At 42.7% G+C, this 24,122-nt stretch overlaps 1 protein-coding gene across 5 annotated transcripts in view; it reads right to left on the bottom strand.

The window, feature by feature from the left end:
• Positions 1-24,122, bottom strand: part of MTA3 (metastasis associated 1 family member 3) — a 118,262-nt gene that overhangs the window by 55,253 nt on the left and 38,887 nt on the right. For all 5 annotated transcript variants that reach the window (XM_081000525.1, XM_081000526.1, XM_081000529.1 and 2 more), the window contains exons 7-11: positions 19,159-19,261; positions 13,330-13,429; positions 9,624-9,812; positions 5,261-5,335; positions 1,143-1,201 (exon numbers count right to left, since the gene is read on the bottom strand). In XM_081000525.1, coding sequence (XP_080856651.1) covers positions 1,143-1,201; positions 5,261-5,335; positions 9,624-9,812; positions 13,330-13,429; positions 19,159-19,261 — 526 coding nt within the window. The remainder of the gene's footprint in view (positions 1-1,142; positions 1,202-5,260; positions 5,336-9,623; positions 9,813-13,329; positions 13,430-19,158; positions 19,262-24,122) is intronic.

Below are 24,122 nucleotides of genomic sequence, written 5' to 3'. Positions count from 1 at the left end.
TTCATTATTTTTTTAGGAAGGTGAGATGGAACTGCTGAAAACAAACAAATATATCTATGGCATGGAAGATCCGTCCAGAAGGCCTGCAAAGATCCAGCTGGGTGAGTATTTGTACAGAATTGGGAGGGGGGGCGGCGGTAGAGACTATGTGCCTCACTTGTTAAATGCATCTGGTCTTCTATTATTTTTGAGGCGTTGGAAGATTTACTAACCCTGGGCCCAGACGCTCCCCCAAAACTATGATATCAGCATCAAAGGGAACATTTGCAGAAATCACTTTTATCACACCATCACAAGGAACATTTGCAGAAATCACTTTTATAGCCTACCAAACACAAGGATGTAAAATTTTGTCCAATACAAAAGCGCCTCTTATAATTGTTGCAGGTACACTTAACAATATTGCCTAATGTGAGTCACCTGTTCATATTGAGGAAATAGTCTCAGGTTGTAAACATACACTTTATTTCTCAGGCATGAGTACCATTAACATGGAGCCCTACACATATTTCGTATTCAGTGTTCAGTCGGGCTTCATCCCAGGTAAGCATGGATAGGATTGCTGCTGAAGAGGTCTGTGATTTTGCATTAGCACTGCTACGTAAGGAAATACCGTATTTTGCGCCCCATAGGACGCACCGGCCCATAGGACGCACCTAGTTTTTTGGGGGGGAAATAAAGGGGAAAAAAATTATTTCCCCCCCCAGGTGCGGGGCTGGAAGAACCAGGTCGGGGAACAGCGGGAAGGCGCGCTCCGCCTCCCCGCTGTCCCCCGAGCTTGTGGGGCTGGTGATGGGGAGAAGTGCACTGAGCCCGGGACTGGAGGCAGCTCTGCGCGGCCATCAGAGCCGGTCTCCCGAGGGTTGCGCAGAGCTTCCTGAAGCCTGGAGAATTCCTTCATTTTTGGAGGGGAATAGGTGCGTCCTATAGGGCGAAAAATACGGTGATTTGAAAACTGTTTTTTTAAAAGCCTGCATGGGCATAACTGGACCTTACTAGGCTATGAAAAATCTTCAAAGCAATCTAGGTTTTATGGATGCTACTACTTCGCTTGTCCAATAAAAACAAGGATTTGTTCTCTACATGTTTCACATTATTATTATTATTCTTTCAAAGGAAGCATTAATATTTGTGATACTTACTAGGTTGGTATGTAAACTTGTTTCAATTTGCTTTCTGCTTCAGCAGCTTTTAGGCGTTTCTAATAGAAAAGATGGAACAAGTTTAATATCTCACAGAACTAGAACATTTCAGTTCCTGTCAGGCAATCAGATGGACTTTCTCGGTCTTTATGATCCAGCCCAGAGGCCCCAGATCCAGGTTCCCCTACTTCTGGTGGTTGGATGGGTGGTGACAGGTAAGGGCTTTGCAACTTGTGGCAGGCTTCGCTAACCTGGTGCCCTCCAGGAGTTTTGTACTACAAAACCCATCACTGGGGCTGATGGGTATTGTGGTCGAAGATAACTGGAAGGTACCATGTTGGCGAAGGTTGCCTTATGGAATGCCCTTGCCAGGGATATTCATGTGGCATCAAGTTAAACCTGCCCGCTCAACACAGGGATAGGTAAAAACTCAACGTTGATCTCACATTTATTTAAACACAGGATTCCGCGGAAGGTTGTTCAACTTCAGGGTGACCTTAACTCGGCAGTTGTTGCAATGCTGGTTGATTTTTAAATACTTGTTTCTAAGTGTTACAATGTCATCCTCAAAAACTGATTCGTTAAATATATATATATATATCCTAAAATAAAGGAGAGTAATTCATGACACTTCGTAATAGCTAAATCAAATGGGCAGCTTGCTGGAAGGTGTGATCACGCACACACATATGCTGCAAAGCTAAGCTGTGCACAAGCGCCTGTTTCTAGTGCTCACATGCTTTTCCACAATGACAATGACTATATGTATGACAACAATATGGACCAATCTTCTCCTAAATTACTTACTACTTGGATAAATTAACACCAAAATGACTGTCATCAATAGGCTGACATTGATCTGTTACAACAACTCAGTCCTGGGCTCTGCTGGAACACACACAACCCCGAGTTGAAAGAGCGAGCGATGGACGTATTCCCAAATAATGGGAACCAATTGAGGAAAATAAGGAATAAAGTTAAGACCAAGTATTGAGTTAGAAAAAAGAATTGTTACTGGAGGGGTAATGACGCTGTTGAGTCTTTATTTACAACAGCCAACAGACTTCCGGGGTGGGCCATCGGTAATGGCGGACTCCCTCTGATCCGGAGGGACCAGCTCCACGGAAAACGGGTCTTTCCCGCTACTGCGACGCGGGGACCCTTTCAAAAATCACAGGCGGATGAAGCCTGTGACCATGGGACTCAGCGGGCACCTTTAGCGCCCCCCCAACCCGTAAAGGAACCCATTTATGGGCTCCGGAGCAAAGAGGGGGAAGTGGCGCGGTGCTGAGAGTCAACTGCTTCTTCCGTGGAGCGAAGCCGCACAGCCGTTGCCGGAGAGCGCTGCCTTTTTCCTGGGACAACTTGGCTTTTAAAACAATTACCCATGAGTACTTTAATTTCGGACAATTGGACTTTGAATAATGACCTGCGAGTAGAAAGGAAAATTGGACTAAGAAATTCATCTCAATTTGGCACTGAAACGGGAAGGTCTAAACAGGAAGTCAGCCTTCCGTTTCTTGTAGATAGATTAAAGCAAAGACATGGCAAACTAGAGTTCAGAAAATCGCTTGTAAAGGATTAACTTTCATCATTTGAAATTGTTGAACCCCCTTCGGAAGCAGGAGAAGAGGGGGGGATTTTTTTTTCCAGACTGTTTAAACCTGCAGAAAGAGTGTAAAGAAAAGTAATTTTCCACCGTCTTGATCCTGGGAGCGGGTGTCAGGACTGACGTTCTTTGGGAAGCTCATTGACCAGAGACAAACGTTTTTGACAGATAGTTAAAAGAAGAGAAACATAGTGATTCCATTGTTCTCCTTCGCATTTTAAAGGAACAAATATTGACAAAATATCTGAAAAAGGAAACTTTGTTGTTAGATCTGCCTTTAAAAGAAAAGAACAAATAGAGGGAGCCTGTGAAACTGTTACTAAATCTGAATCGGGGAGCTCTGCAGCTGCAGCAGATTACGATCGTGGGAATAGACTTTTGACCTTGCAGAACAATGTATTCAGAAGCCCTGATGCGTGCTTTCTGCAAAACAAGTGCCCTACTGGAACAGCTACATGAGAAGACAGACTTGATGACTGCTGCGATCGGAAATTCCGGACAGGTAGTGGGTAACTATATAGAGCCCACCCAGGAATTAAATCAGGAGTGTGCTCTGACAGATCAGATGAGGGAAGAGGATGTCGTTGAACCTAGGGCGCCAGAGATGGAGGGAGCTGTGGCCCAGCAGGAACATGAGTTTTTGAATCTGACAAATGAACTTGGAAAAAGCCAGATTTGGAAAGATAAAGTTTGGTTTGGAAATGGGGGGTTGGATAGACCCCCCCCCCATGCAGGGATGTTTGAACTTTTCAAGTCTGGCAATGGGCCGTGAGATGTTTGGGGTTGTGGGGGCTCCTAATTCTGGAGGGACTTTGAAACATGTTTTTAAATACCACATGGAGTTTAGTGTGGAGCATGGAAAAGGGATTGATTCGTCGAGAAGGGTCAAAAACACTGTTAAGTTGGAGTTCCCACGAGTGAAAGGAGCAGGAGACAAAGTAAAGTAGAGGTATAAATATGAAGAAGAGCCGCGGAAGGGACATGGAAGAGACTTAAGGGCCTCAGACATAAGATTACCAGGTTAATGCGTTAGACTGATGGGATAGAAAGGACTGACAAAACCCGGGACCAGGAGGAAGAGACGCTGGATGAAGATTGGAAGAAAAAAAAAATTATTAGGATTGTTTTATAAAATTGATGAATGTTAGAAAAATGTTGGAACGAAATTATTTGGCTTTAGCAAAAATGTTAAAAGAATTATGTAAGAATATGTTATGGTTATGAGAAATTGGTATAAATAAGATCTAAGTTTTAAGTTTTAAGGTCTTTTATAGTAAGATAAGGTTAAAATAGATTAAGGTAATGCAATGACAGAATATTATGAAAAATGGAAAGGATTTGCTGTGACTATTAATAACTAGGATACAAAAAAAGGGAGGAGTGAGGAGGTCAAAGAAAGAAGGTAATGACAGTCAAGGATATGAGAATATTGGATTTGTTTTTAAATTTTTGTGGCTTATTTTTGTTTTTTGATTGTGTTCTATTACGTGCTTTGTTCTTATTTTTTGATTTTGATTTTTATCAATTTGTATTGTTTGATTGTGGTTGTTTTTCTTTTGTTTTTTCTCTTTCTTTTTCTTCTCTGTTTTTTCTGTAACTTTAAAACTCTTAATAAATATCATTTAAAAAAAAAAAATACAACAGCCATTGTGGAATCATACTGTATTAATTAGCTTTTTTAAAAAATCAGACAAATCAACTGCCTCTTCCCTTCCCTTTCTGTGAGTATCTGCTTCTGTTCAATTTTGAGCACAAATAGCTCTCCTGTTCAGGAAACGGCTGCTCTGGATCCAAGCCAAAGTATCTAAATATACGTAATTCCTGGATTTCTTCATCATGTTTAATTATATCCTTCAAAGAAATGAAAGGTCACTTCAAATGCTGTTAACTTCCTACACAGAGAAATTCCAGGAATTAGCTCTCTCTCTCTCTCTCTCTCTGTGTGTGTGTCACTGTCGAGTTGTGTGTGAGATCATCACACATGATAATCTGATCTATGGCTACGTGCCAATCCTCAGATGTGTCTTCCATGTAGGCATTTTGACACGTTTAAAGCCTCCCTAAATTAGATTACTGCCGAGATTTAACTTTCTAAATCCCATTTTCTGGAATCTATACAATATCTGTTTACTGGGCAGAGAGAACCAAACGTAATCATGCTGCAAAATCCAAAGCCCTTTTGAGACCACAATGGGGCAGGTGGGGGTGGGGGCTGTTTCTGGGTCATTATCCCCCAACCCAACCTGTTTCTTGTATTGCTTCCATTGGAAACAATTGAAGGAATATGGCATAAGAGATCCTCAAGCTGAATGGGAGCCACTCCTGCCACACACACCCCTTGCCAACCAGAGAAAGGCAAGAGCTGCAGTGAGAAGGGGCCCTGTGAGATCAGATCTCCTTCTCCCAGAGCAGACCACCCTCAGAGAGGGAGGTCCAAAAGCAACCCAGGCGCTACAGAACTTCATGTTCATTTATTTGACCAACTCATGGCAAAGTATAGAAAAATTACCTGCTGGATGTATCTGTCTGTAGTTTTCCACATATAATAATATTCAATGATGCTAGTCAGAGACTTCCAAGGAAGCTGAAAAAGGAAAACAAAACAAAAATACTTAATTACAATGTCTGATAAACTTTACGTTTTAACTGCAATGTTGCAGCAAACTCAGCGCAATGTAATTTAGACCCAGGAAAAAAGACTTTTTAAAAATCTCACTGCAATTTAGACGTCAAGGAAGCATAGTCTACGTTAGCAAAGGTAATAAGAGAGGTGGGCTCGCCATGTTTTTTGTTTTTGTTTTTTGGAATACATCTTCCGTAATTCCTGACCACTGGTCTTGCTGGTTGGGGCTGATAGGAGCTGAAGTCTAACAACATTTGGAGGCCCACAGGTTTGCCACTCATAATAAAATTACCTGCTTCTCTCTGGAAAATGGGTAAGGAAGCACACTCAGAGTCTGGTTAGACAAATTCTGGCGGCTTAGGATCTGGGAAAGTCACTGGACTTTTGTACTAGTCCTTAGAGCAGGTGTCAGCAAACTTTTTCAGCAGGGGGCCGGTCCACTGTCCCTCAGACCTTGTGGTGGGCCGGACTATTTTTTTATTGGGGGGGGGGGAATGAACAAATTCCTATGCCCCACAAATAACCCAGAGATGCATTTTAAATAAAAGGACACATTCTACTCATGTAAAATGTGGGCCTTAGTTTGCCTACCCATGCCTTAGAGCAGTGGTTCTCAACCTGTGGGTCCCCAGATGTTGCTGGACTATAACTCCCATCATCCCTGAGCTCTGGCCTTGCTAGCTAGGGGTGATGGGAGTTGTAGTTCAACAACATCTGGGGACCCACAGGTTGAGAAAGGCCTTAAAAATTCCGTTAAAATCTATTTAAGAAATAATTAAAATCTTAAGAAGACATGAATTCTTCTATTAAGGACCTTTTCAAATGCTGACATCAGTTTGATACTTCTAACTTCGTTTGTCTTGCCATTGTTTATAAATTGTACTGTCTGGGGGTGTTGTTTTTTTAATCTCCATGGGTAGTGAAAGAGGACTAGGAACAAGGGACTCAAAGACCCTCAGAGTCTGTTCTAGCCCTACAACTCTATGTTTCTATGAAGCTGCCTTATACGAAGTCAAACCATTGTTCCTTCGAACTCAGTATTTTCAAGGCTGACTCTCTGGGTTTTTGGCTGTCTTATATGGTGATGCTACGGACTGAACCTCAGACCTTTTGCATGCATACTATGGACTCTACCACTGCACTGTGGACCTTTGAGACAAAGTGACACAGTGCTTTCATTTTGTTTTTTAAAAAGTGAGGGCTAGCCGGTAAAAATACTGTTAGCTTTCCACATGTCAGCTTCCTATATTATGAAGAAATCTTGGCACAAGTTGTTTTCAAGTTAGCACGCCTCCAGGAGAGACATATTACAAGCCTTACCTCCATCCCGTTTGTCCCATTCCAAGCCCTAAGTGTTACAAAAGTGACGGAACCCTTCTGCACTGAGCTTTTCACACATCGACACACAGTTAGTAGGAAGAGTGTGCCAAAATGAGTCAGCTGTATCCCACTGCGGATCAACCCTCTTCCCTAAGAAGTAGGCATTCTTTTATCAAATGATTACTTAATGTCACAATAGAATTAATTCGCAAGATCAGAGAAGCCAGAGGGGCAGCGATGGCAACTGTGGATGACATACCGAGCAAGACAGCATATCCTCAAAAACAGCACATAGTTTTCATGAACTGATATATCATTAACATTAATTATTCTAGTTTTTGGTCCCTACCAGTAACACTGCATCTTAGCAGCTAGCTAGTTATTTACTTCTGCCACATTAGCAGCAGGTCTTTGTACTTCCAGAGTTCTTTCAACTGCTCAGTAGGGTCAACCTCGGATAAAACAGCATGCTTTTTTTTTTATCTTGGTGCCTTGAAGATAAGATGTGTATATTCCAAACCTTTATTTTAATCAGGCAGGGATTAAATCACTTAAACTATAAAAATGATACATAAGATGAAACAGAGTACAGTTTTTTTTAAAAAGTGGCAGACTTCTTTATTCCAAGCTTAGAGAACTTTGTGGAGATCTCTGACCTTTCCAAGGTTGCAAACTATGTTCTTGAAGCTGACTTTGGGAACAACCCAAACTGCAGGGATGAGCAAAGTCTGGAGTAAGAGGATCTCTGGCTAAGCCAACTGAGGACCCTCAGCCCAGTTCAGTTGGAAATACAAGGGCATAAATGCACCAACCTGGCTCAGCTGGTGATGGCTAAGCTGAGGCAAGGCCTAAAGAAGGGGTGGGATAGTGAAGGAGGAGACATACCCCTATTCCAAACTATGTTCGGACCTAACAATCCAGCAGAAGTTACAAAAGGGCAATGTAAGAAAAACTCTAGTTTTGAAGGCTTGGCTGGCTCAGCAGGAAGCAGCTTGGCTCTGGAACAGAGTTTCGAATAGGGTAAGTTACACCAACATAATTTACCCTATACTTTGGATTCTTTCCACCTTTATTCTATTCCAACCGTGTTAACAACATCCATCAGTGTTTGAAACTGGGAACAGAGAATGGACTTCATTAATATGTAAACACGGTTCATTGGACTTCCAAGCTCTCATGCCATTTATGTATCTTTTCAAACAGAAAAAACTGCAAACATTTTCAAATCTAAACTTCTTTTCTTTTGCAAACTGCTAAAATTTTGTTTACCTCCAATTTGTGATAGTATTAAGAGAATAATTTGACCCCTTCTATCAGGCTGAGAACGAGCCCTGCACACTCTCAGGGGCTTCTCCTTCTCCCCCTCCTTGCGCTCCTAGTGTTGGCCTCACTGGCTAAACTACAGCATCTTAAATTGGGATACTGCAGTTTAAATGCAGCTTGCAAGCTATGTTACAAAACCTCTGATTTAATGGCAATCCTAGCAGATATGATCAGGCATACAGGTGCCAATTAATTTTTTAAGAACAGCCATTATTGTTAAATGATGCCACGAAGGTGGGGGGGGGGGGAGAGAGAGCACTCAGGTGTTTTTCCCTCAGTGAACTGTCTACATCAGGCACATTATTTCCGCTCCACATATAAAGATGCCTTATAAAGAGCCATTCCACTTATCCAGTTTTGTTTATTCTGTCTGATAGCAGCTCTCCAAGGTCTCCAGGCAGAGGACCTCACCAGCACTGCCACCTTTTTAATGCAGACTTAACAGGCTTTGAGCTGGGACCATTTGCATGCTCTACTACTGAAGTATGGGCCTTCCTCTGATATTTACGTGCACACGTATGGACTACGTGCAACCAAGTGAAGATGCCTGGGTGCCAGAATGGTGCCTGACATCTCCACCATCTGGAGCTGCATGCCTGGGGGTCATTGGATCTGGACTGTTTTCACACGCTAATACCTCATCCTGTAGAATTCTATTGGCTATATTTTATCTGCGCAATCAGAAAGAACTGCAGGAACCAAAATGCTTTTTCTGTGCAGCCTGAGCAGGAGCAGTGAACAACGTCATAGTTGTCGCTTGTCTTCACTTAACCCACCCCACTGCCCTGCTCACAGTTGTGAAGGACATTCTTACATTATGAATGTTCCATGTCACCTTTAAGAAAAAGAGGTAGGAATAGCCCAATATATATATGTAGACTGTCCCTGGATCAAGTGACTTTTCTTCTTTAAGTTCTCAAACTTCTTAACTTAGCTCAAGGTTGTCATCTGAACTAGCTGGATGTTTAACTGGATAATCAATCACTGTCACTCCATCATTTGAAAAATAAGGCTCCAGAGCCATCTTGCCCAATAATGGCAACTAGACATTCTGGTTTCATAGAATCATAGAGTTGGAAGAGACCACAAGGGCCATCAAGTCCAACCCCCTGCCAAGCAGGAAACACCATCAGAGCACTCCTGACATATGGTTGTCAAGCCTCTGCTTAAAGACCTCCAAAGAAGGAGACTCCACCACACTCCTTGGCAGCAAATTCCACTGTCAAACAGCTCTTACTGTCAGGAAGTTCTTCCTAATGTTTAGGTGGAATCTTCTTTCTTGTAGTTTGGATCCATTGCTCCGTGTCCGCTTCTCTGGAACAGCAGAAAACAACCTTTCTCCCTCTTCTATGTGACATCCTTTTATATATTTGAACATGGCTATCATATCACCCCTTAACCTCCTCTTCTCCAGGCTAAACATGCCCAGCTCCCTTAGCCGTTCCTCATAAGGCATCGTTTCCAGGCCTTTGGTTTGGTAACTGCCACCTTGGTTTAAGGAGCTATTTGGTGCCCAGCTTATACAACTGAGTTTCTAACACCAAAATCCAGCTGTCTGTGGAAAACAACTCAATAATGGATAGAAAGGGGGTATACTTCTACTTACAAAGTCTTGTCGTATGTCGTTGAAGTCTTTGCCGTATTTCTCTAGGGCTTCTTCAAACAAACTAGCCTCTGAAGCGGACCATTCTTCCATTTCATCTCTGCAAAGGACAGGCCCTCCAAGTGGAACCAGGACACTAATAGCACTGCTCAGGTCATAGTTATGCTTATGCAATGTATCCATGGCATGAAACTGGACAAAAAACACAAAAGCAACACACTAAATTAAATGGGATCCACACTTCTCTACATCCTAATTGCAGTAAACAAGAGCTGAGAACCCTTTCTCTTCTGTTGCACCCTTCCCATGATACAGATTTTAATTCAACCGCAGTTCCTGCTTTCTGTTACCCTCATGCTTCCCTTTCTTGACTATAAAAATAGGCAAGAAACAGTGCAGGTTAAGTGAGCAAACCTGAGTCTTGTAAGACCTGTTCAGAAGACCATCCAAGGTAGAGCAAAACATCCAAGGTAGAGCAATACAATGAGACAAGGTGGAGGGGAACGGGATCACGTTTGCACATCCCAAACACCCATGCATCAATTGGGTCTTGTTTACAGCCTTTTGTGGGCACATATGCCTGCAGAGTCTGCACAGAGCACCTAATCTGTGTGGGTTTAGGACAAGTCAGCGTGATCCTATTTACCTCTTTGTGTGTTGATTAATCCTGAATTTTTATTGTCTGTACAATGCTGTAGAAACCTCCAGGAGAGTCCCTTAAACCAACGAATTAGTCCCATCTTAAGGGAGGATGCCCAAAGCACGCAACGCATTTTAGAAATAACTTGAAAAGGGCATTAGGAACGAGGGAGGAACACAGAATCATATGAAGCTGCCTTATACATAGTCAGAATATTGGTCCGTATAGGTCTGTACTGCTGACACTGACTGGCATTGGCTCGAAGATTCCCTTTGGAGATGCTGGGAATCAAAGCTGAGACCTTTTGAATAAAATGCATGCACTCTACCACTGAACATACAGCCTTTAAGAGACACAGCAACAAAGGACTTTCAATTCAGTAAAAGAACAAAACAGAAAGCAAGGGCTAGCTGCTTTAAAAAAGAGGGTTAGAATACTATGTTTTAACATCCAAGTACTTTCAGGATGGTAATGAAATATATCAAAACCCTCAGAGAGCACGTCGGCTCCAAATATGATCACCAATTAAGAGTAAAAGTGCTATCTGAAGGGGAAAACATCCTCCTTAGCTTGAGAGAACAAAAAGAGAACAGAAGTTTTAATAATGCCAAGAAAGCAGGCAAGAAATGGTCGAGATAATGAACAAGAGCACAGAATGGTAATTAAATCTGGCTTGGCTCTTCTGGTTAACGAAGTTAATCATTAGCAAGGATAAAACTTTCGCACAACTGTCCAAAAACTAAATCTATCAGTCAGTCAGTGTACCCAGTGTGTACTTTTGAGGACAGAACAGCCTCGGAACAGTGTGAAGGAGGGGAAATACAATGCCAGATACCCAAAGGCCATGCATATTTATATAACTTCCCGCTGTTCCTCCATGGTCCCTCCTTCCATTATAGCTTTACAATAACCCTCTGAGGTACATTGAGAGAGAGAGAGAGAGAGAGAGAGAGAGAGAGAGAGAGAGAGAGAGAGACTAGATCAAGATTGCCCAGTGAGGTTCACAATGAAGTAGGGACTTGAGCCTGGATATTCTCTGTCTCTGGTCTGATCCTCTCACCATTACACTATTGCCTCTCAATGCAGTTCCACGTAGCTACTAGTGCAAACGCAGTTAAGAGCTGCCTCAGTGCCAGCCCGGCCCTCCTCCCGAGAAGCTCCTGGCTTCTTCTTGAATTTGCAACAGCAAAAGAGGAACAGGTTTAGCCATTTTAGGTGTTACTGAAGAAGGGTAAGTTATCATACGAGAGGAGCACTGGGGATGAGCTGCGCCTCACCACTGTCCGCATTATCCTCATCATGGAAGCTCCACATTCATCTTCCACTAATTTTACAGGGTTTTGAAGCATACAGGGCTCCTCCGCCAGGTACAAGAGGCTGCCCACCTCACACTGCCCATGAGTGGAAGGGCAATGAGATTGGTGATGGGGGCCCAGCTTGTGTGTTCGCCCACTCCGCTTCCTTCCCCCGTGATAACTTAAGTCTTTTAAGTAACTCCTGAAGATGACTACTGTGAACTTGCTCAGCAGTTCCCCAGTTAGCCAAGTTCTGCAGGACCCCCCCCCCGTTTTTCAAAAGCCAAGCCATGGACCCCCTACTTTTGAAAATGTTGCTATCTCTGTGGTAGTTTTCGTTATGTGAATGGCGCCACCGTACCCTCCAACATGTCCCAGGACAAAACTGGGACATGCTCCCGTTTGAGTCACATAACCCACATGAGAGTATGGCGACCAAAAATGGGATGTCCCAGACAGTTGACAGGTGTGTGCCACAGACGCCCGGGTGCATTAGGCAGACCCCAGGGGGTCGATGAACTACCAATTGGGAACCACTGACCTAGTTTGTAAAGATTTGTGTTTCAGATTTCCATATGTAACAGTATCAAGTTATTTTCAGTCAAGCTTTATCATGCTTTTGGGACTAACCTATCAATTGCCATATTCAGAGACACTGAAAAATGAGTACCATATTTTCATACATTTTTGTGCTTATTCTCTTATGACAGCACATGGTTATCTAAAGCAGTGTTCCCCAACCTTGGGCCTCCAGCTGTTTTTGGACTACAATTCCCATCATCCTTGACCACTGGTCTTGCTAGCGAGGGATGATGGGAGTTGTAGTCCAAAAACAGCTGGAGGCCCAAGGTTGGGGAACACTGATCTAAAGGATGCTCTCATATTATGATTAAATGGTATCATTCTTCCCCTTTCAAAAAATGCATTTTATTATTAGTTTCAGCAACAAAGAGCAACCATTTCCAAACACTGAGAGATGCCAAAATCCAGCCCTAAAATAATGTTTGTACAGGTCTGTCAGGGGTCAAGGCATGGATGACATGAACCTACTGTACCCTGAAACACCTGGGTCTTTTGCAGCACAGTCTTAAACATGCCCACTTAAAAGTTCTCTTGTGTTCAACTGGGCTTACTGCAAGGTGGTATTCATCTACTCAGAGTACACCCACTGAAATTAATGGGCCTAACTTAATTATGTTCATTATTTTAAGTGAGTTGACTCCGAGTAAAACTTAATTGAATATCACTTATGGAATAGGATCATAGCTTTAGCTCTAAGTTCTGTGGGTGAAATCCAATGTTGCTGTTCCATTTACAGAACAACTTTAGGTCCTGTGGAAGTATCTGCTAACCTAAACGGAGACAATTTGCAATCCCCACCCTACCCCTGAATGCTACCTAAAACACCTTCCATGTGATGTGTTTCTTCCTCTTCCAGCCCCTACCTCTGAGAAAGAAAACCTCATTCATGGGAGTTTGGGTGGCCATCTGTCATGGATGCTTTAGCTGAGATTCCTGCATTGCAGGGGGTTGGACTAGAAGACCCTCAAAGTCCCTTCCAATACTACAGTTCTGTGATTCTTTAAGAAGGTTCCCAGCAGTTTGGCTTGAACAAGAGGCAGCTGAAGGAAGTACTCATTCACATTCACATGCAGGTATTCAAAATCCTTCACACCCTGATCAGCAGCACAGAGGACCAGGAGGGAGTCGGCCTCTTAAATCCCGCCCAGTATGCATTAATGCGCAAAAACAGGATTTCAAGGAAGCATCTCACCAGAGTGATGTCACGGGAAGCAGCAGCAGCGCTCATGTGTAAACTAGGTTGTCTTACAGAACTACTGCAGTCCAGAGCTCGGGCAAACGTACCGACCGCACTGAAAAACATACAAAAGAATTGCAAAAATTAAAAATTAAAAAATACCCATGAAAACAATGAAAACCAGATATACATTAAAGGCATCATATGCATGCCCGCTCTTTCACATGCGCTCCATAGTTTATTGGCAGGCATGTTAGGATTCACCTGTGAATGGAAAGACTTCAAAGCAAACTCAGATGTTTAGCGTGAAAACTGAAAGTGAATCTGTATTAATAGGGGCAAATGTCCACCACAGACTATATCTATATCTATAGCTTTCATATTTGGTGTGCCAATAAAACTTCTGTGCAAGTGGGGGCATGAGTGGAGTGAATAAATTCAGGAAGACACTGTGAGACAAGCAGAGAGATCTATTACACGCAGAGAGAAACTGTAAGTACATCTAGGCTAATGACTGCAACTTTGTCTTCAACTATATGCACATGGTAGCCATAGGTGACCAGGAATTGTACACAGGTGAGTAAGCAAGCTTGTATAGGAGGGGTGGAGCTGTCAACCCCTTTGTGGAAGGCTTTTTTTCCTTTATTGTAAGCTTACTAAATGGTTAGTAAGCTGCATTTCTATGCCAGGGGCTGAGGGCATGTCTTTTGGAGAGATACTTCTGACCTCAACCATGTCTTGACACAAACACACCCAGAGTAATGCTAACCTACAAAGACAGATTAAGTTGATTTCCAGGGGCTATTAGTGTTACTGAAACACATTTTTTAAAAGCACAAAAAAACCACCCTGTGTCGAGGCTCAGTATCTCACACACCACCCAAACACCCAGAAAAAACAGTGTTTTTAGTACCCTTAGAATGCTCTCCCAACCACTTATCTATGAGCAGCTCCTCTAAGAACCAGAGAATATTTAAATGGCCCAGACCCACCTCCATACTTGGGTTATTTAAACATTCTACCAATTGGATAGGGGCTACCAACACAAGAGCAACCGAAAGAATAGGGCATATTAAGTACACTTATGAATCAACCCACTGTGACTCCTGTTCCAATATGTCAATTTTCCTTTTAACTTGAAGGCATAATTGAAGAAAACTTGAAATTTCAAATTACATTTCCTTTCATAAAAATAACAATAAAAATCTGTCAACAGTTGGAGTACTACAGGACTTTACAGCTGCTGCTTTGTACTTTAAAGTGAACTGCAAAAAAACAACATCACCAAGGCCATTAATATTCCATGTTTTTTAGCAATTTACACAAGTAAATGAGGCAATCAGCTATTTATTTTCCTCAACCATCATTATTTTAAAAGGATTTTTTTTGGCTTTAAATTGGATGACCACCTCCACCTTAGCCTGACTGAGAGAGGACCGCTGTGTTATTCAAGCTGTTAAGAGAGGTTTTTTTGTTTGACATTTACATTTCAGTTTATTTTTCTCAATAGTGGTGGGTCATCAGAAACTGAGAAACAACAAAATTAAAGATGAGGGGGTGTTAAAAGATTGCATGATGCCAGTCCTTATAATGTTGCTACAAACTGTAACTATTCCAACATAATACATAAGTGCAGAGCAAGAAATATGCTCAAGGACTCCTAAGAAAGAAATGTGCTTGCAAATGTGCACAGTGCTTCCCCTCCAAGGATCAGAAATGATCCCGAAGGGTATCCAATCCCCAAAGTACAGTCTTCCAAATTTTCACTCCCCTGTGGCGAGTGTGACAACCTCCTCTGGCAACCATGACAAGTCCCAGCCTAATTCTTAACTCTGAAGCTGCACCATTAGAACGGGATTGATCTGACTGTTGCACAGTGATCCCAATTCCCTCCCCAAGTCCAAGGTTGGGAGAAGACTGGGGGTGGTATATCTGCCATGTGACCAAGGTATTCAAAACAACTTAGCTAAGCAGTGTTTCTGAGGTTGTAGGGGGCATCTTTAGTTTTTGTGCAGCCAAGGCATCTGGAATGCCTTGGTCACAGTGGCCAAACTAGCAAGGGCTTGGAGACTTATCATTTTTTGCTAATACAAACATGCCAATACACACAAACGTTTTCTGTTTCTCCAGGCTTGCCCCAGAGAACTTTGTATCTGCACTTTCCACTGATGCCCCACATCTGCTCCCCTTTGAGCTGCACAAGAAATATATTGTAGGCAGATAAGCTTGTTCAGAGCCAGCTCTGCTGCTTTCACCAGCACAAAATTATCTGGCGGGACTTAAGCCACATGTTATCTAGTGCTTTTCTACAGCAGTTTCTTATTGTGTTGCAATACTAGAACTTGCTCATCTGAACAAAGCACTCCTTACTCAGGGGTGTACAGCTTCTGGAAAGAAAAGTCAAGAACAAAAATAGAGGCTGTAATTTGGGAAGCCCAAATAATAAAAAAGAGAGACTGTTGGAGCACAGGCAACAAATTGTCAGTGCAAATGCAGCCTGAGATATTTGTTGTTCTTTGTCCCACATCTACCACACTTGCACCTTTAAAAAAAGAAGAATAAAAGCAGAGGCCATATTTTAACTTGTTTGTGTTTCATTATCGCATTTCCTCACACTGAGGTTTTTTGGTTCTGTTTTCTTTAAGGTAGAGAGAACACCAACATCGGTAATAATAAGCACTGCTTGCTCCAAAGGATGAGTTCCTGATCCAAATAACATTTCTTCTCTGAAATAATGCAGCCGGCTAGAGTGGATAATATATCCAATATGTCACATTCTCGCTGTCTGATGGCTGCAAGTCCCTTGGGTCAATTTCCAGCTGTAATTATCTGTGAGCTGTTGACACGGCGGGTCTGCGGCTTGGTGTTTTCGGTTTTAAAAAATCTTAATTGGCCCATAGAATGTTTTTGTCAGCGGTATTGAAGAGACCGACTGCTCCACCCCTAAGCAGGATCCTTAGTGGAATGGGGCACTGCTTTAATAACAAGTCAAGCACTGGAAAAGGCGATGGCTTCCTACTGTTAGAAAATCCTGAGCAGCCAATATTGTGCTGCCATACAAAGCTACAGTTGATAAAGCAGGGGTTGGGGACATCAAGCTTGGGGACGATGACATGTGGACCTCGAGGTCTCTTTGTCTGACCCTGAAGAGTCTCCCCTCTTGCATCTGATAATGCTTCTTGCATGACCAGAAGGATGGAGCGAGATGTGAGGGTGTGTGTAGAAACTAGCCCATTGTATAAATGTCATATTCACATTCATTGCTTCAGCCATTTTTTATCTCTAGTTCCATCAATTACTTGCATGTGGCCTGCTTGAGGTTGTCCAGGAGGAATGCGGTCCTTGGGCTTTCTCTACCCAGTGTCTAGCCTCCAACATGGAGGTCACACGTGGCACAGGCGATGGGAGTTTTGCGATGCTCCTAGACAGGAGACGAGACTGCCTATATAGTCTTGGCTTGACCATGCTGAGGTGTCCTATCCTATCTAACTAATCAGCCTAAAGACAAAGCCACTTCAAGGCCCTCTTCTTGTGGAATGGCATTATTCCCTGGTCAAATCATGCACAAGAGTGGAAGATGCATGGTGGTATCTATCAAGGGGGGGGGGTTGCATCAATTGCAGAGATGTAATGGTTAGGACAGGGATGCGGGTGGCACTGTGGCCTAAACCAATGTGCCACTTGGCCACTCGGCCACTTGCCGATCGAAAGGTCGCGGTTCGAGGCCCCACAAGGGGGTGAGCTCCCATTGTTCGGTCCCAGCTCCTGCCAACCTAGCAGTTCGAAGTGCAAAGTAGATAAATAGGTAAAAGTCAAAGTGCAAGTAGATAAACAGGTACCGCTCCGGCAGCAAGGTAAATGGCATTTCCGTGTGCTGCTCTGGTTTCACCAGAAGCAGCTTAGTCATGCTGGACACATGACTCGGAAAAACTGTCTGCAGACAAACGTCGGCTCCCTCGGCCAGTAAAGCGAGATGAACACAGCGACCCCAGATTCGTTCACGACCGGACTTAACTGTCAGGGGTCCTTTACCTTTACTTTTTTTACCTGTCTGAAACAGGACACACACAGGCCTCCTAAGTGTGAGACCTCTATTATGGTAATAGTACAGCATAAGGAAATAATTCACAATGGCAGTCCTCAGAAAGTCATTCACTGTGCAGGATACCAGGGGCTTTGACAAAGCCCAGAAGAAACACAGTCTTTGGTGAGCAAGAATTCAGTGGCTGGGACAGATCAATAGCTGCATTTTTAAAGACTGGCTAATTTTCTTTTTGGAAAAAGAAATCAAAATTGTGCTGACTGAGCTACAAATCAGAAAGTGTCCAACTGGAATCTCACCTCTGTCATTAAATCACAAGGTGGCCTTAGGCAAGCAAAACAAACACAAATAATACTTAATATACTGAGTGCATTGTTTACTTTTCTTCTGATTCACTGCACAAAGGAAAATTACTAAAATTGATGGAGCCATGTTGGTTTCTTCCACATTTTTCAGCACAGTGGGAGTGCCACCACAAAGTTACAAAAAAAGACAATTATTTATTGGAAATTAAGTTCTCCTACACTACAAATACAACAGTATATCTACTTCCAATTCAATCTCAGGAAACAGCAAGCGAAAACTGTTGGCAGGGGAGAATCTCTTTCAAATAACTTGCTAAAGAATATTTTGTGGCAATGCTGAGGCCAAAAGAAAAAAAGAAAGAAATTGGAAGAACCAGAACTTCTCACGCTGAAGACCCTTCCATGTAGCACGGTGGAAAAATTTTGTATTTTTTACAAAAACAGAAATGAATAAGGGAGAGGGGCTTTATTTGCACTAGACAAAACATTCAAGTTGAGATTTTCCAATGAGGGCAGATAGAATAAAAAGAGCTACTGAGACAACCAGGGCTTAAAAGCTCACATAAGAGTCAAGTCACAGAAAATGATAAGATTTTTCTTCTTGGAAAAATATACACACTGGCGGAAGAAGAGGAGTGCGGGGGGAGTGCACCGCCCCCGGCAGTGCGATCCCAGTGGAGTGCCATCGCAGCTGCCCCCCCAACAGTGCTGGGCACCACACCCTTGTAGGCACGCCCCACCCCCAGGACGCATGTCAGCCCCGCCCCTGCCTGCTCTCCACCCCCACCCCCACCCTGTGCCAGAGCATGAAGCTCCGCCACTGAATACACACACACACACGACTACCTCTTAACCCCATACTGATTGTGGAAAACTTAAGATTGTAGGTAAGCAGAGAAATGAAATAAAGAGAGAAAACAGAGAATTTGCTTCTCTTTCAGGAAAAGCAACTTCTGTAACTGTAAGTTCTTTAATCTGTTTTAATATTGTGCGATGTTGTGTTACATCATTAATTTTGTGCTTTCATTGTTGTAATCCTGCCATGGGACCTCAGCATGAAGGGCAGGTAATAAATTTTAACAACAACAACAGGGTCTGGGGAGGCACTGAGTGGTATACTTGCTGCAACATCTGTAGCTCTGCTGGATAGGCTGGGAGATGCAGAAACTCCCCTCCCAAGGTCAGAAGGCGGGGAAACAAGCACCTTAGGGGGACCTAGGCAGCTTTGGGTTCAAAGCCTCTGGCACCCTCCCCATGCCTTCTGCCAGTTACCGCTTTGTTTCATCTTCTGCATGACAATTCTTCATATATTTTAAGAGTGCCAGTGAGTCTACCTTCATTCTTCTCTTCTCCAGGGAAAACAGAATAGACTCCTTATAACATTTGTTCCATGGAGGAAAGATTATGCATTTGGGGGGGGGCATGGCTTCCCCACCCCTGGCTTGGATCATGCCCTTTATTATTAAGAGGGGGAGAGAATGAAGGTGTTAATCTTACCGGGCTACTACTAAAAACTGGTCGATCTGATGATCAGTGAGATGGCTGTCTGGATCCCATACTTTTACTTCAAGCTTTGCCTGTTCCCGGTCATCTGTTTCTCCTGGCAAACAAAAAAAGTAGCGCATATAAAAATATTTTTTCTTTCTACTTGTCTTGTATCATGCTTAAATTGAAGATGTATCCAACAGTTATACATAATGGTCAGTTCAGCACAGTTCAAATGCCGCACTGAATTTTGCAATGCGGTAAGAAATTAAAAAATAGCCAGCGTACGTATGGAAATCAGCTGCTGAATATCAAACAGCTTCTCGTGTTAAAAGAATTGCATAATATGTTTTATAAATGCATATAAAATATCAAGGTGGTGTACAACAATATATACAACAAAACATATAAAACCATAAAAAAATGCAAAGTAATCATTAAAAATGACCATGGCTAATCATGTGAAGGACTGGGAGTGGTGTGGGTATACCTGGAGACACTGGGGCATGGCCAAGACACACTCCCAGTCTCTCTACAAACCTTTGCCTTCACATAACCATACAAAATGCCAAAAAAGAGCTATAGTTTGCCTCTGGATCAAAAAAATTTAAAGATGTAGTTTGAAATGGTTTTCCAGTTCTAATTTGGAAGCCAATTATGCTTTCCAGTAAGCATAGTTTACCCACTCAAGGTACCTTATTGTAAGCCAGCAAATGATGGAGGAAAGTGGAGTACAGGAAGGAAGGAAGGCTTGCAAACCTGCAGCTGGTCCTGGCAGCAAAACCACAATGGTGGTGACATTTGAGCAGCATCTATGATGCCACCGTCAAGTCTGTGACCATGCAGCTACAATCAATTTGTTTGTGTTTCAGCACCAGTCAGAACAATCCTTAAAAATACACTTTGCAGATAGACTCCAACTTAATTGCTTACAGATGCCTGCTTCATAATCACTGACTCAACACACAAATTGCTTTCAACAGACTCTTAAATACCTTTCCCTATATGCATTGTCATCTGCCCTTCGAACAAAAAGCAATTAGCCCCTTTATTTGTGCAGTTCATGAATCCATATCTTCATCTCTGTAGCTAGATTGTGGCTAGACTGCTCGTCTCCCCTCTTTATTTCCACTAATTTCTTTTGCAGTAAAAAACCACGAAGCAGCATTAATTGTCCGTGTCTCCCAATTCTGCAGCTAGAAATGGGACATGATATGCAAGGTCTCATACTCTAACCTTCACTTATCCAAGCTGAACTGATGAATAATTCACAGAGTTTCTAACTTTGCCTTAAAATGAGCCTTTTCCGACATAACAGTATTTCATAATAACTTTCAAGGTAAATCACACCATCTTTCCTAAGCATGTCTGCATGTGTTCAGATTTCCATCTTGTGTTGATATACTGTTGCAAGCCACCTCAATTTCTGAGTAGTGCAAGATTCCAGGAGTTCCAGGCGCCAGATCCCGGCCAATTACACATCAGTCTATAATAGCTGCCTCCCAGATCACATGCTACAACAGGGTTGGACCAATCTTAATACCGACACTCTCCCATTGCCTCACCAGAGCTGAGTTCACCATCTCCATGTGAGACCAACCAGGCCTTTCTACAAGAGGCCCTTCTTCTCTGAGTAGGCCTTACATGCTGGACTAAAGCAGTGTTTCCCAACCTTGGGCCTCCAGCTGTTTTCAAACTACAATTCCCATCATCCCTGACCACTGGTCTTGCTAGCTGAGGATTATGGGAGTTGTAGTCCAAAAACAGCTGGAGGCCCAAGGTTGGGAAATGCTGGACTAAAGAACAGTGATGTTTGATCTTGTATCCAACATCCCTATTCATTTCACACCACCCACCTCGCAACTAATTGTCAGGCTGCTATTATCATAGTTCAGCTGCACCGATTTGGGCGCATACTCATAACAATATAAAACACAGACACACATTGCACATTGCAATAAATAAAATAAATCAAGAATGGGCTTTGAGACAAGAATGTGGTCGCCATACCAACAGCTTCTGGGGAAAGAAAATTTTTGGTTGCCTTCAATGAAGTCCTATTCAGAGCAGAACAATTAAAATGAGTAAACCTAAGATAGCCATGCCCATTAACTTCAGTGGGTCTACTCTGAGTAGCACTAGAACTGAATACCGCCCCATATTTTGGAAGTGTTAAGAAATGCATATGTTTTAACATTTTTGTGGATTTTGGATACAGCACATACAAACAGGGCTTTCCCCTCCCTCCCATTTTATATTCAGTTATATATAATCTGAACAGGAGATTGAAGTGTGCCAAAAGAGAGAGAGCCCAAAGTGTATTCCTCATTGAAATATACCACATGCAGGTCTCACTATGGGAATGCTCATTATCCAAAATCTCAGTTATCCAAACATAAATAATTACACCCAAACCTCACTACATGAACGACTGATTCAGATATATGAACAGTTCTTTGCATTTTTCTGGTTGGCAGCAACCATTCCAGGCAGAAACCATGGCGGGAGGGAACTAAAGAACTATTTCCAGGGAACGTATTATGTTTAGATAGCAGGACCTGCATGTATTTTAAACCGCAGGTGGAAGGCCTGTCCTATATACTTAGGACATTCCTTCTTCATGAAGCAAGAAGAAATCTAGGCTGAAATCCTTCACCCTGACACGCTAAATTTCCATGCTGAAGGATTTATTGACTTTTTAAATGTGAAAGTCTTGGTTTCTGGGATGACAGCAACATCGCCCTGCACATTTGAAATGTGTCTAAAAGTATAAACTTGCATCTCCCAATGATCCAGGACTATGATGCATCGACTAATGTGTTTTCTATATATAGTCAAGAAAAGAGAAGAAGCAAAGGCGGGAGGGAGCAGAGTGACGCAGCCACAAGTGGAGAAACAGAGCAGAAGTGAGCGTTGCATCTGTTATTTGTCAGGAATCCTATGTGTTCCTGTGCACGTGTCCTTGGGAGTAAGCTACACCGAACTCGGTTAGACTTACTTCTGAGTAAGCATGCATAGGAAGTCTTAAGAGGGTGGAGTGTGGCAATGGATGAAAAAAGCATGGAGGAACTTAGTGAAGACTAGAGCAGGAAGGTATGGATCACAGAGATGCAACAGTCTCTGGTAGGGCTGGCCGATATATCAATATATCATCTAAAACCAGCTTGAAGTCCATGTTGTGATATCAGTTTCATAATTTTTGACCTGGCAATATATCACAAATCATGGTGTGTGTGTGTGTGTGTGTGTGTGTGTGTGTGTGTGTGCGTGCGCAGGCGCGCGGGCGTGTACTCAATGGCACCATCCTAAGATGTCAGAACTGAGTTCCTGTGAGTTCCCCTTGAAAAAAGCCCTGCCGTGATATATCGGCATAACATGATGTTTAGCTGGTGATCTATCGAAATGTTGAAACCCAGGTATCACACAGCCCTAGTCTCTGGTCCCAATTAGTCAGGACAGCAAAAACCTCTTCATGAGACCAGAGGTTTCCACTTATCATGAGGAACAGCAATCTTCCTTAATTCACAATCCTGCAAATGTACCAGCTCATGCACATTTTTAATAGCCTCCCTGCATACACAAACTCTCACAATGCAATCCCATTCCTGTCTACTCAGAACTAAGTCCTGTTAATTTCAACAGAACTTTCCTCCATATTAAAAAGGGTGTTTGTTTTTAATTTAAAGGAGACTGTCTTTTTGTTTGCTTCTACTCCCTCCCTCCCTTTGATAAAAAAGGAGATATTGGTGGGATGAGAGCCCCTTTTGTGGGGGTGGAGGTGAGAAGATTTAGCTGGCTGGCTTATGCTGAAATGGGAGGTCGGGTACTATGAGAATGATGGGGAGGGTGTTTTTCAGTAAGCAGTGAAGAAAGCAAATGTGTGTCTACTCACAAGCAAGCCCTACTGAATTCAATGTGGCTTACTCCCAGGAAAGCAGAAGTAAGTTTAGTTGAACTCAGTGGGGCTTATGCATGCACAGATTCCACAGACCTCTGAGTGGGAAAGCAGATGCAACTTGACTAGTAAATCACTTAAACTACTCATAAATTAGTTGAAAATATATTAATATAATATATGGAAGTTTATTTAATACAGTGGTACCTCGGGTTAAGAACTTAATTCGTTCCAGAGGTCTGTTCTTAACCTGAAACTGTTCTTAACCTGAAGCACCACTTTAGCTAATGGGGCCTCCAGGTGCCGCCGCGCCGCCACTGCACGATTTCTGTTCTCATCCTGAAGCAAAGTTTTTAACCCGAGGGAATATTTCTGGGTTAGCGGAGTCTGTAACCTGAAGCGTATGTAACCTGAAGCGTATGTAACCCGAGGTACCACTGTACTTTATTACATCTACCACTTCCTTACATTTTAAGGCCCTCCACCATTGCAGGGAGGTATGGTGGGATCCTCTGCTGCTTTGGGGAGGCACAGCAGGGCCCTCTGCCACCACAGATATATGTCGTGATATTTAGCTGGTTATATATCGTGATGTTGAAAACCAGATATCGCCCAGCCCTGCTCCCAGGTAAGCAGAGTTAGGATTGCAGATTGCCTGGCTTAAAAGCAAACAACAGTATAAATGTTGGCATAACTTCTCTTCCTGGTCACTCAAAAGTATTCTTACTTGCCACTGATTTACAGGCTTGTATGGAGCAATGGGCTGTACCCAACATGACTCTTACTCAGAGAAGACCCACTAAAACAAATGGGTAGAATATATTGCTCATGGCCATTGACTTCAACAGGTCTACTTGAGCATATTGCCAACAACATGTGCCCTTGGCCACCACTATCATAAGAAAAACAGTGTATTCGTTCTTCAAATATATGTTAAAAGAAGAAACGAAAGAGTCTTGTGCCATAAATCACAGAGGATGTTACTATGTAATAAGGGTCTTATTGAATTTTTTTTTAAAGTCAGTTACATCTGAGAGATAAGCAAGCAGTTGTTTTCACCATGTCAAAGCACATCAGACTT

This window comes from Podarcis pityusensis (genome assembly GCF_964106645.2).
Source record: "Podarcis pityusensis genome assembly, chromosome: 3".
Classification (NCBI taxonomy): Eukaryota; Metazoa; Chordata; class Lepidosauria; order Squamata; family Lacertidae; genus Podarcis; species Podarcis pityusensis.
The sequence above is the reverse complement of the archived record's forward strand: the minus strand, read 5'-3'. Positions and strand labels throughout refer to the sequence as shown.